Below are 13870 nucleotides of genomic sequence, written 5' to 3' on the forward strand. Positions count from 1 at the left end.
TGTTTTTCAGACTGGAGGCCTGTGACCAGTGGTGTGTCACAAAGATTGGTGTTGGGTCCACTGGTTTTCGTCATTTATATCAACGATTTGGGTGTGAACATAGGTGGTAGAGTTAGCAAGTTTGCAGATGATGCCAAAATTGGAGGTGTAGTGGACAGTAAAAAGAGGTTACCTCAGAGTACAATGGGATCTTGATCAGATGGGCCAATGAGCTGAGATGTGGCAGATGGAGTTTAATTTATATAAATGTGAGGTGCTGCATTTTGGAAAGGCAAATCTTAGCAAGATGTATACACTTAATGGTAAGATCCTGGGGAGTGTTGCTGAACAATGAGGCCTTGGAGTGCAGGTTCATAGTTCTTTGAAAGTGAAGTTCCTGGCAGTTTGTATAGTGAAGGTGGTATGCTTTCCTTTACAGAACAGAGCATTGAGTATAGGAGTTAGGAGATCATGTTGTGAATGTACAGCACATTGGTTAGGGCACTTTTGGAATATTGTGTGCAATTCTGGTCTCCCTCCTATTGAAGGATGTCGTGAAACTTGAAAGGGTTCAGAAGAGATTTACAAGTATGTTGCCAAGGTTGGAGAATTTCAGCATAGGGTGAGGCTGAATAGATTAAGGCTGTTTTCCCTAGAGCACCAGAGGCTGAGGAGTGACCTTATAGAGGTTTATAAAATAATTAGGGGCATGGATAGGGTAAATAGACAAGGTCTTTTCCCTGGGGTGGGAGAGTCCAGAATTAGAAGGCACAGATTTAGGGAGAGAAGGGAAAAGGTTTAAAAGAGACCTAAGGGGCAATGTTTTTATCCAGAGGGTACTGTACGGAATGAGGTGCCAGAGGAAGTGGTGGTGGCTGGTACAATTACAGCATCTAAAAGGCATCTGGATTGGTATATGAATAGGAAAGGTTTAGAGGGATATGGGCCAAGTGCTGGCAAATGGGACTAGATTAATTTAGGATATTTGGACAAGTTGGACTAAAGGGTCTGTTTCCATGTTGCACATCTCTATGATTGTAGGTGAACTTAGATGTAAATATCATGAAAGGAGCAAAGGTAACAGGTTATTTACTACTCCAATTGTTTAGAACGGAGACAACACATTTCCCCATTGCAGGAAATGCAACTGGGTATCCTTTTTAGAAAACTCTAATTTTGTCCTTGCATTCACTGCCAAAAATAACCATTTACATGACAGCAGACACATACTGCCCAGGATTCAACACCAATGAAATTAATGTCATACATGTCCTGCTTATCTGATATTGGGATCTGAAAACAAACAATCCATCTCATTGTAAACAGAGTTAGACATCTTTAGATCCTGAAATTAGATGCACCAAGTCTTGCATTATTCAATCTGGAAGATGAGCCAAGAACTTGTACATCAGATGGTCGATCTTTTAACATTTCTACCAATCTTAAAAAATCTTGCTATGTTTGAGTGAAACATTTTATCGCCTTTAAAGAACACAATGTATCTTTTTAAACATAGAGATACATGCTCACAGCCATGCATCACAGAATTAAAACAGTGAAGCCATCGTGCGTTGCCTTACTCTTTTTTTGACATAAATGTTTTATTATACTCACAGGTACGATATCCTCCATTATAATTTAGCAGACTGTGTGAAACCATCAGTGTTTTATAATCCATATTCACAGCAAACGCAAACGTTCTGCTCTGCATGCCAACGAATGCTTACCCCAAAAGAATTTTAACAAAGATTTCTTTATTTGTCCTTGATGTCTCCTTCAGAGCGGTAACTTCTGCATCAAACCAGAAACCACGTTCCTCTGGTATCTCTAAATTGTAATTTACCATCACAGCTTGTCCTATTCGAAGCTGATCCCATTTCAAAACTGTCCTAGCTCGTGGCCGAACATTTTCTGCACACATCCCCACTATTCCATTTTCTGGATAACTGGAGACAGAAGGAAAAAGAAAATGTTAAATCCAAAATTCTACATTTTTGCATTAACAGTGAAACAATTAAACAGAATGGATACTTTCTTTGTTAAAACACAAATGTCAAAACTCAACATATGGTTCATCTAAAATTTCTCTTGGTTTATTAGAATGCCTAAACAAATCAGACAATATAACATACCTGAGCATTTGATCAATACTGCACCCCCATTTACAGGGAAGTCAACCAAAAGACAAAGTATGCCATACAACGAGTTAGTGCCATGCTGTTAATAAACATTAATCAGAATGTCTGTATAGAATTATGCTATTTTGCAAACTGTCCCAGGGTTACATATATCACTGGAAGACTGCCCACAGATATGGAATGCAAAACCACACTAAACTCCCAATCCATTTGCAGCAAGTCTGTTGACCAACTTGAGAAATATTTTGAAACTGTCTTAATGGTCATGGTAATCAGAGTCACAAAGATTCTTGAGTTAACAGATCGTGTCCCAATTAATTTACTTCATAAAAATCTGAAACTTAGCTGACATCACATTTATCCAAGAGAATTTTCAAAAAATACACTGCAGTTCCACATGATGAATTTTTAGCACATTGATACCAAAAAGAAAAACCTATCCCCCAAACCAAATAAGGCATTACCTACCTCATTTGATGGCAAACTCCAACGCAATACACTGACCTTTCTCAAAACACTATGTTGATTAGCAACAAAATCAACCATAGATCATCTAGACTAATGAAAGGTTGCAGAGCTAAAACATAATTTTTATTACAGTTAATTTCTGCGTACACTTTTACCATGACAGAGAAGCTATCTGTCATGATAAGAACGGTGGGTAAATCCAAAAATGGTATTGGCACAGGATTTGTTAACGTGTAGTTCATCGTGGTAGCAAACCACATGGGAATGAAGTGGGATTTTGGCAGCGTAAAACCTGAAGTGTGCAGAGTAGACTTGAAAATTTCATTAAAAATATCACTGGACCTGTCAAAATGGTCAAAGTTAACCATCAAATGGGCCTGGCAAGATATAAAGGCATTTAGAAGTTCTGTCCTTTAAATCTCTGAAAGTGCTTGGAGTGTAAAAGAAAATGTTTATTATTTCACTTTGCCAACTGATATAAACCTGAGGGTTTCCATGACTGGATTAATGTTGTATGACTGGTTTCACAACCTCCATATCACAGTCGGGCAGCTGCCATTTCACAGTTTGATTGACAGCCAAAAGCCCTGCCCAACCCAGCTCTATACCCAGCAGCTTCTTTATTTCGTCCAGGACTGCTGATTTCTAATCATCTTCTACACTTGCCCGGATTGAAAATCCTCCTGTCTCTGTGCACCTGGCCTATGAGCAAAATCAGGACTTCAGATTTTCATTTACCTTAATTTGAAAGCACTGTTTGAAAAAAAGTCCTTCTCTCAAACTGTCAAGTAAAGCAATGCCCAATAGAAACTCACTCCATGATATGTTTAAATCAAATTAGAGGATTTAGTACCTTTTTTTAAAAAAGAGAAATGGCAATACAAAAAATGGCAGTTTTTAATAAAAAGACATACTTCCAAAAACATGACTCCATCACAGTGCATTGAAGGAAACACACAGAGAGATTGCAGGCACTTTCCTCATTATTTTCCTGAACTCTCAAGGTTCAGAAATTGTGCATTTGGTTTAGGAGACCACAGGCCTTTCAGTTCAATGTCAGCTGTGGGCAAGATAGTGGTTCCTATTGTGTGTGATTGAGTGATTGATCAAAATTACAGCAAAGCCATGTGATTTGATTGGTGAAATCATGAGTTGAGTCTCAGATAATTTAGCTGAATCCCTTTTAGGCTAACATGGTGGAACATACTCAGTAACATTTTAAAAATACATTATTAGCAAAAATACGAGTTCATGGAGTTGGAAGCAAGCTTGTGTAGTCAGTTGTTGCTGCTCCCAGTAATGGGATATGCTGACCCGTGCTCCCCAGGCACAGTTACTGCTTCTTACTGTAGATATTAAAATAAGTTTAAGAAATACATAGCTGTATCTTCAACTCAGTGTAGATGTTACTAATTTAGGAGTTACAGTAAGGTGGCAGTAGGCAATAATAAAAGGGCATAAAGTGAGTGGGTGGAATTACAGCAGATAGATTTCAGTCGGCAAAGAGTCTGAACCGATAAAGTGCACTATTTTCTAAATGAGAGAGTAGGAACCGTGGGGAGCAATAGGATTCAAATGTCTTTGTACACAAATCACTAAGAGCTCATGCACAGGGACAAAAGATAATTAAAAGACTAAGGAAATTCTGATTTTTATCTCGAGGGGCCTTGATTTCAAACTGAAGGAAATTATACCTCATTTATGCAGATTTGTGGTCCCTAGGTTGGCCTTGAATCGAGCGTTGTGCTCGGCCATTTCAGAGCAGTTAAAAGTCAACCATATTCCTGCGAGTCTGGAATCACATGCAGACAAGGCCTGGTAAAGATGACAGATTTTCTTCCCGAAAGATCATCAGTGAATCAGCTGAGGATTTTACAATTGACATGGTCACCACAATTAAAACTAGATTTTAATCCCAGATTTATTAATTGAATTGAAATTCTACCAGTGCTGCATTGCAATTTGAGCCTGTGTCACAGAGCTTTAGCCTGGGTCTCTGGATGACAAATCCAGTGACATTATCATTATGTATGGTACTGAACTAGTAATCCTGATAATGAATTCAAATCCTACCACAGTTCTTAAGTAGAAAAGAAGTTCATTAGTAAACAAATATTGTCTAAAGTGGGAGCAACATTTGAATACTAACTCCAGTTCAAGCTTTGATGGAGACCAGTCTGAGCTAATTAGCAATGTAGGTGTATAAACTGTCTCATTTCTTTGCAAAGATGAGGTCTGACTGGAAGACTGATTCAATGTTGAACTGCTTTTCTTCTATAATGCAAAGAAAATTGCCTCCAGTGACTGATGTGCAGTTTGTTCTCTGAATTTGTACATTTATCAATTAGGCAAACCAACCGAAAAAAGTGCTGCGCATAGTTTAAATCTTAAATAACAGTAGATCCTGGAAATACTCAGCAGGGTAGATGACTGCTGAGGTGGAAGAAACAATCAATTCGATAAGTTAATAACCCTTTGTGAGAACTGGTCACAGACCTGGAGTGTTAACTCTCCTCTCTCTTCCCCCCCGCCCCACCTCACAGATGCTACCAGAGCTTCTGAGCATTTCAAAATGTAATGCATTCACTTTGAACAGATCCCCAAATCAAACTCATACAGGATTCCTAAATTAAACACAACAAAATTCTGCACACATAGCCCAAGTTACCCATTCACAACATTCAGATCAGTCCCATCAGAAAGCTTTAACTTGCCAATGGACAATGCATTGCTGGAAAATGCATGGAGTAGCACTGGAACCACCATGTTCATAGAATGGGCCAACGGCAGCAGACTTGAACATCAAGCCCCATCTTATCCAATTATAGAGTCTGTAACATTTTGGCTCAGAGACAGACTTCAAGAAAACTGTAAATAGCTCCCAAAAGAGAGCAAACATTTGCAGATGATGGATACAGTGTGTGTCAGTTTGATGACTGTACATATTGAACCCTCTTTAATAAAAAAAACTAAAGTTCCACAGATCTCAAATTTATTGTAATGTTAATGTTTACATTCAATATCTGCACGAAGAAAATTGGGTTTAAAAAGAAGACACACAAACCAATCTATTGTGGTCAAAGTGCATGGGCCTTCAATTCTTCACAATTTCCATTGATGCTTGTTGGACTTTGGCTCAATCTACCAACGACATTCTTCTATGTGTGAGCCCAGTCCTGCGTGCTCTTTAAATAAAGCAATAGGAGAAGGTATTCAATCTTACACTTTTAGTTTTATTCTAGCAATAAGTGGATAAAGTACACAGAGCTCTGGGTCTAAACCTTTCTGTCCCTGACAAACTAAATAAGTCAGTTCACAAAGAACAAAGACCTATTCCTGCCCCTGACCCAGTCTTTTATACAATAGAAAACGTCATGCAATCACTGAGGTGGGATTGTCTTCTGATTGGCTGTTGATCTGACTCCATCCTCCGCCTCCTCGCATTCCTGGATGTCCAATCCCACGTGACCTTCCTTTTGGGCGCGAAACGGCCGACCACATGACCTCCCGGCACCCTTCCGGGGCGCGAAACGGGAGACCATGTGACCCCCGCCCGCGCCTCGGAGCATCACGTGATCCTCTTCTGCGCGCGCATCAGAGTATCATGTGACCTCCGAGCGCCGAAGACACGGCCACTCGCAGTCTAGAATCTATTCTACAAGTTCACGCTACAGGTTTTCAAAACAAAAGCATAATTCTAAGCGGCCACATTTACAGCGGTCGCTGCAGCGATGAGCAAGCCCGCATAAAAGTGGAGTGTTTTTTTTAATTCATTCACAGGATGAAGGTGTTGCTGACCAGGCATCTTTTAATTCCACATCCCTAATTTCCTAGAGGGCAGTTAGGAGTCAACCACATTGCTGTGGATTTGGAGTCACATGCAGGCCAAACCAGGTAAGGATGGCAGTTTCCTTCCATAAAGCACATTAGTGAAGCAGATGGGCTTTTCCAACAAGCAGCAATGGATTCATGGTGATCAATTGACTTAATTCCAGATTTTTATTGAATTCAAATTCCACCATCTGCTGCAGCGGGATTCAAACCCAGGTCTTCCAGAACATTATCTGGGTCTCTGGGTTAACATTCCAGCTATATCACAGGTCATCACCTCTCCATGCCATGGCCCATCATAAAGGTGGCAGCAAAATCTGGAACTTCCCTGGCAATGCAAGTGTTTCTGTCTGAAAAATTCAGGTTTTCCATAAGATTCAATATTTGTTCAGTTAGATGGTTGTTTGCCAAAACAAATCAGTGAGCTGACTGTCTTAAATCAGACACTCCATACTTTATTGGGAGATTCTGATACCCATGTTAGTTGAGACTTGATCATAAATGAAGATGTTCGTGAAAACAAGCATGTAATAAGTGAAGGAGGAGAAAGCGACTTCTGGAGATCAGAGTCGAGTGTGTTTTGCTGGAAAAGCACAGTCAGGTAGCATCTGACAAGCAGGAGAATCCACATTTCGGGCATAAGCCCTTCATCAGGACTGATGAAGGACTTATGCCTGAAACGTTGACTCTCCTGCTCCTCAGAAGCTGCCTGACCTGCTGGGCTTTTCCAGCATCACACTCTCGAATATAATAAGTGAACGCAAATTTTCAGCTCTGAAGGCCTTGACTGGAACTCAGCCCTGACTGATAGGATGATAGTGGACCAACTTCTCACCCAAACATCAAGGCATCATCCACATAGGCAAAGAAGCATACTGGCATGACAGAGACACCATTACTGGAGACTGGCATGCCATGGCAATTTATATCAAACACGTGCACCAAACCAAATGTGCAAGTAGCTCTCGACAGCCAACTTTAATATCAGCTTGCACTGAGATGGCACAAACCCCTTTCTGAATTTGGGGCATGAAAGTGGGACTAGATAATACTGGGGAGGTCAGCAATAAAGTACAACACAATAGTGAACTTGCAAACTGGCCACATAATTGGCCAATTAATTTAAGTGTGAGGTATTGCATTTTGAATATGGTCTGTAGTAACACAGAACATTACAGCACAGTACAGACCTTCAGCCCTCGATGTTGTGCTGAGCTTTTATTTTACATTAAGATCAGACTAACCTACCTTTCATGTGCCTATCCAACAGGTGCTTAAATGTCCCTAATGTATCTGACTCTATTACCACTGCTAGTAGTGCATTCCACACTCTGTGTAAAGAACCTATTTCCCCAAAACCTTCCAGCAATCACCTTAAAATTATGCCTCCTCATGATAGCCGTGGGAAAATGTTTCTGGTCATCCACTCTTATCTATGCCTCTCATCACATTTTACACGAATCACCTCTCAACCTTCTTCACTCCAATGAGAAAAGTCCTAGCTCCCTCAAACTTTCTTCATAAGACATGCCCTCCAGTCCAGGCAGCATCCTGGTAAATCTCCTCTGCACCCTCTTTAAAGCTTCCACATTCTTCCTATAATGAGGCGGCCAGAATTAAACACACTTTAAGGGCGGCATAGTGGCTCAGTGGTTAGCACTGCTGCCTCACAGTGCCAGGGACCCGGGTTCAATTCCTGCCTCTGGGCAACTATCTGTGTGGAGTTTGCACATTCTCCCTGGGTCTGCGTGGGTTTCCTCCAGGTGCTCCAGTTTCCTCCCACAATCCAAAGATGTGCAGGTTAGGTGAATTGGCCATGCTAAATTGCCCATCGTGTTTGGTGCACTAGTCGGGGTGAGTATAGAGGAATGGGTCTGGGTGGTTTGCTCTTTGGAGGGTCAATGTGGGGAATCTACACACTGTAGGGAATCTAATCTAATATTCCAAGTGTGGTCTAACCAGGGCTCTACAGGGCTACAGCATAACCTCACGGCTCTTAAACTTAATCCCCTTGCTATATGAAAGCCCATACACCATACATCTTCTTGACAATCCTACCAACTTGTGTGGCAACTTTGAGGAAAATATGGCCATGGATCCCAGGATCCCTCTGTTCCTCCACACTGCCAAGGATCCTACCTTTAACCTTATACACAGCATTCAAATTTGACCTTCCAAAATGAATCATTTTAAGACTTTTTCCAGGCTGAATTCCATCTGCCACTTATCAACCAAGCTCTGTATTCTGTCAAAGTCCCATTGCAACCTACAACAGCCCTCCAAAACTTCATGTCATCGGCATACTTACTAACTCACCTTTCCATTTCCTCATCCAAATCATTTATAAAAATCACAAACAGAAGAGGTCCCAGATCCAATCCCTGCAGAAAACCACTGGCTATTCAGCTCCAGGCTGAATACTTTCCATCTATCATTAACCTGTCTTCTATGGGCCAGCCAATTCTGTATTCAGATAGCCAGCTATCCCTGTATCCCATACCTCCTTACTTTCTGAATAAGCCTACCATGGGAAACCTTATCAAACATCATGCTAATATCCTTAAACACCACATCCACTGCTCTATCTTCATCAAGTTTTGACAAAGGGTCAGCTAGACTCGAAAAGTCAGCTCTTTTCTCTCCTTACAGATGCTGCCAGACCTGCTGAGATTTTCCAGCATTTTCTCTTTTGTCCTCACAAAGTCATGTTGACTATCTCTAATCAAGCTATGGCTTTCCAAATAATCATAAATCCTATCTCTCAAAACCCTCTTCACTAATTTGCTGGCCACAGACACGAGACTGACGAGTTTGTAATTCCCAGGATTATTCCTATTCCCTTTCTTGAACAAGTGGAACAACATTTTCCATTCTCCAATCATCTGGCACTACTCCAGTGAACAGTGAGGATGCAACGATCATTGCCAAAAGGGCAGCAATCTCTTCCCTCGCTTCCTGGGGTAACCTTGGGTATATTCCATCTGGCCCAGGGGACTTATCTATCCTCATGTTTTTCAAAATTTTCAGTACATCCTCCTTCTTAACATCAACCTGTTTGAGCATATCAGTCTGTTTCACATTGTCCTCAGAAATGTCAAGGTCCCTCTCAGGAGTGAATACTGAAGCAAAGTATTCAATAAGGACTCCCCTACTTTGTCCAACTCGCAAGTTCCCTCCACAATCCCTGACTGGTCCTACCCTCACTCTGGCACGCTGTTGCTCCTTGCAAAAGTGTAGAATGCCTTAGAGTTTTTCTTAATCCTATCTGCTAAAGATTTTTCATGCCCCTCCCTCACTCTCCGAAGACCATCCCTTCAGTTCCTTCCTGGCTATCTTGTAGCCCTCTACGGCCCTATCTGATCCTTGCCTCCTCAACATTAAGTAAGCTTCTTTCTTCCCCTTGACTAGATGTTCCACATCCCTTGTCACCCAAAGTTCTTTAAATCTACCATCCCTTCCTTGCCTCAGTGGGACAAACCTGCCCAGCACCATCAGCAATTGCTCCCTAAACAACCATCACATTTCTGTTGCGCACTTCCCTAAGAAAATCTGTTCCCAATTTAGGCGCCCCAGTTCCTGTCTATTAGCATTGCAATTCTCCCTCACCCAATTAAATACTTTATGAACAAATAAGATAGAAACTTTGGGCAGTGCATTGTTGAAACAATGAACAATATAACACAGGAACAGGCCTGTGCCAACACATTTTGCCCTTCCATATTAAAATTGTCTTCACTTACTGGATCTGTATTCCACTATTTCCTTCCTATTCACGTATTCATCCAGGTGCTTCGTGAATGCTGCTATTGTGTCAGCTTCCACAACCTCCTCTGGCTGTGCAATTCAGATATTCGCCACCTTTTGTGTGAGCAACGTGCCTCACACGTTTTTTAAACTGTTCCCCCCACTCCCCGTCACCTCCACGCCCCAACCTTGCATTTGTGGCCCCTAGTAATTGACCCCTTCGCCCTGGGAAAAAACCTCCTACTTTCCATGCCATTCACAATCTTACAAGCTTCCATCAGATCACCCTCAACCTCCTGCGTTCCACTGAAAACAAACCCAGTCTATCCAACCTTTCTTCATAACTAAAAGTCCCCATACCAGGCAACAACCTAGTAAAAAATTTCTGTACCCTCATGAAGGCATCCACATCCTTCTGGTATTCTAGTGACCAGAACTGTAGACAGTATTCCAAGTTTGGCTTAATTAACATTCTGTCAAGCTGCAGTATGACTTATCTATCCTTACACTTGATGCTCCTTCCAACAATAGCAAGCATACCTTAAGCCTTTTTTTTAAGCCAACCTTATCTCCTTGCACTGTCACATTCAGTGAATTGTGGAAATTGCGGAACTGCACACCCAGACTTCTCTGCATGTCAATACTCCTAAGGGTTCTACCATTCACTGTATAATTTTCCACCTGTACTTGACCTTCCAAAATGCAGCACCTTACATTTGTCTGGATTAAACGCCATCTGCCATTTTACTGCCCATGCTTCCAGCTGGTCTATACCCTGCTGTATCCTCTGACAATCCTCCTCACTATCCGCAACTCTGCCAATCTTTGTAGCATTTGCAAACTTACTAATTAGACCAGCTACGTTTTCCTCCAAATCATTTATGTAGATCATGAACAGCAGAGGTCCCAGCACTGATCCCTGTGGAACAACATTAGTCTCAGCCCTCCACTCTGAAAAGCATCCTTCCACCGCTACTCACTGTCTTCTATAACTGTCACGTCTTGCTAGCTCACCCCTGATACTATGTAACTTCACCTCTTGTACCAGTCTGCATGAGGACCTTGTCAAAGGCTTTACTGAAGTCCATGTAGGCAACATATACTGCTTTTCCATCATCAATCACCTTCATTACCTCCTCAAAAAATTGACCAAGTTATTGAGGCACAATCTCCCCAGAGCAAAAGCATGCTGTTTATCCCTAATCAAGCCCTATCACTAATGTGAGACTCACAGGCCTGTAATTTACTGGCTTATCCCGGTTACCCTTTTTAAAACAATGGAACAACATTAGCTATTCTCCAGTCCTCTGGAATTTCACTTGTGGCCAAAGAAAATATAATGACATCTGTCAATGCTTCAGCAATTTTGATCTGGAGGTGCCGATGTTAGACTGGGGTGTACAAAGTTAAAAATCACACAACACCAAGTTATAGTCCAACAGATTTACTTGGAAGCACTAGCTTTCGGAGCGCTGCTCCTTCATCAAGTGGTTGAAGGAGCAGCGTTCCAAAAGTTAGTGCTTCCAAATAAACCTGCTGGACTACAACCTGTGTTGAGAGATTTGTAACTCAGCAATTTATTCTCTTGACTCCCACAATAATCTGGGATCGATCCCGTCACGCCCCAAAGACTTACCTACCTTAATTTTTTTTTTTAAGATGCACAAGGCCTCTTCCTTTTTAAAAGCACTCCCTTCTATGAGATCATCCTCTATCAATTCTTTCTATTTGGTGAATACTGGCACAAAGTATTCATTTAGGACCTCACCTACTTCTACTGGCTCCACACTTACATTCCTTCCTTGTCCTTGAGTGGGCAAACCCTTTCCTTGGCTACACTCTTGCTTTTTATATATGTATAAAAAGCCTTGGGATTCCCCTTAGTCTTGTTCGCCAATGAATTTTCATGACCCCTTTTAGTCCTTCTAATTCCTTGCTTAAGTTCTTTCCCAATGTCTTTATATACTTCAAGGGCTTCACCACCTCCCATGCTTCTAGACCTTATGAATGCTTCCTTTTTCTTTTTGACTAACGTCATTATAGCTTAGTCAATCAAAGGTTCATGTAACTTGTCATACCTATCCTTCATTCTCACAGGAACTTCTGCTCTATCAACTACCATTTGAAATACTCCCACATCTGATGTAGATTTACCCTCAAGCAGCCATCTCCAAACAACACTCTCCAGTTCCTGCCTAATATTGTTATAGTTCAACTTTACCCAATTTAACACCTTTACCCAAGGACTGCTGTTATCCTTAACAATGAGTAATTTAAAACTCTCTGTATCATTGTCACTACTTCTAAAACGATCCCCCACTGAAACTTCACTCACCTGGCTGGGCTCATATCCCAAAGCTAGATTCAGTTATACCCCTTCCGTAGTTGGACGGATACACAGTGTGTCAAGAAACCCTTTTGAATGGGCCTTACAAATCTGCTCCATCCAAGCCCCTCGCATGAAGTGATTCCCAATCAATATAAGGGAAGTTAAAATCACCCGCCACAACAACCCTGGTGTTTTTACAGCTTTCTAAAATCTGTCCACATATTCTCTCCTCTATCTCCTGCTGCCTGTTGGGAAACCAGTAAAATACCCCCAGTATCGGTTTCACCTTTCTTTTTCCTGAATTCTACCCATAATGCCTCACTGCATGAGTCCTCTGACATATCCTCCCTCAGTATATCTGTGAGATACTCCTTTACCAGTAATGCAAATCCCCCACCACTTTTACAGATTTCAGACATCATTAAGGATGCAAAGTCTTGTTTCAAAATCTGTTCCCAGGCCCAAGAATCGCTGGAAGGTTGTCTATTCTATACAATGTCTTCATCAATGTTGCTTCACAACAACGGACTTGGAGCCTGATTGAGATGCTTTTGAAGCACTGTGGGGTGCATCCTTTTACAATTGGTGCACTACCGATCTACAAAACTCTACTCAAAAGGTCCCTGTGCCACTATATGGTGGCCCTTAAGTCCCTGGCTAGGCCATATTCAAGTGGATCCCTTAAATTATCACACTTGCGCACCCATGCAGAAAATAGTAAATGGGTAATCCACATGACAAAAGTGCCAGCACACTCCCCTATCCCAGCCTCAAAAAAAGCATCACTATCTACCAATTTCCAGATCAGACTAAATCAGAAGGTTAAGGAGATGTAAAATTTGACAATTTTATAATGTGATTAGAGAGAAGTTTGCAAAAGATAGGATTAGCAGAATAAACAGATCATTACTAATTTATGTTACTATCCATTAATCTAACCTCAGCCTAGACAAAGGTTGGAGAACATTGTCATCATTGAATAAAGGCTAGACAAAGGTCCAATGTAGGTTAAGTGTGCAGCTGTTAAAACATAGCCAAAACAAGGAATATTCTTTCTTCAAGAAATAAGGATTTTTATATTGGCTCATACAAGAGACCTAGAAATGAGAAAATTGTTGATAAAAAAAGTAGTTACAGGTAGACAGAACCTCAACCTACAGTGTACAGTCACCTTAGAAGGGGGAAACCTACTTGACTGTATTTGAAGATCAAAGATTGTGGATACTGACATTCTGAAATGGAAACAAAGTGATGTAACACTCAATAAGTCTAACTGCATTTGCAGAGAGAAAAACAGGTCTCATAGGAGGTGGGATTTCCATTCGTGTCAGATCTGTGGCCCCCAGAAAGAGGGTAAAAAGTTTGTTGGCCATTTGGGTAG

The 13870-nt window shown here is 41.3% G+C and overlaps 1 protein-coding gene across 2 annotated transcripts in view; it reads right to left on the bottom strand.

Annotated features, from left to right (window-relative positions):
• LOC132824474 (E3 ubiquitin-protein ligase UHRF1-like) overlaps nucleotides 1-13870 on the bottom strand; it is a 177086-nt gene that overhangs the window by 84393 nt on the left and 78823 nt on the right. For both annotated transcript variants that reach the window (XM_060839043.1, XM_060839034.1), the window contains one exon: nucleotides 1707-1925. In XM_060839043.1, coding sequence (XP_060695026.1) covers nucleotides 1707-1925 — 219 coding nt within the window. The remainder of the gene's footprint in view (nucleotides 1-1706; nucleotides 1926-13870) is intronic.

The sequence above is a fragment of the Hemiscyllium ocellatum genome, chromosome 2 (genome assembly GCF_020745735.1).
Source record: "Hemiscyllium ocellatum isolate sHemOce1 chromosome 2, sHemOce1.pat.X.cur, whole genome shotgun sequence".
In the NCBI taxonomy this organism is placed as follows: domain Eukaryota; kingdom Metazoa; phylum Chordata; class Chondrichthyes; order Orectolobiformes; family Hemiscylliidae; genus Hemiscyllium; species Hemiscyllium ocellatum.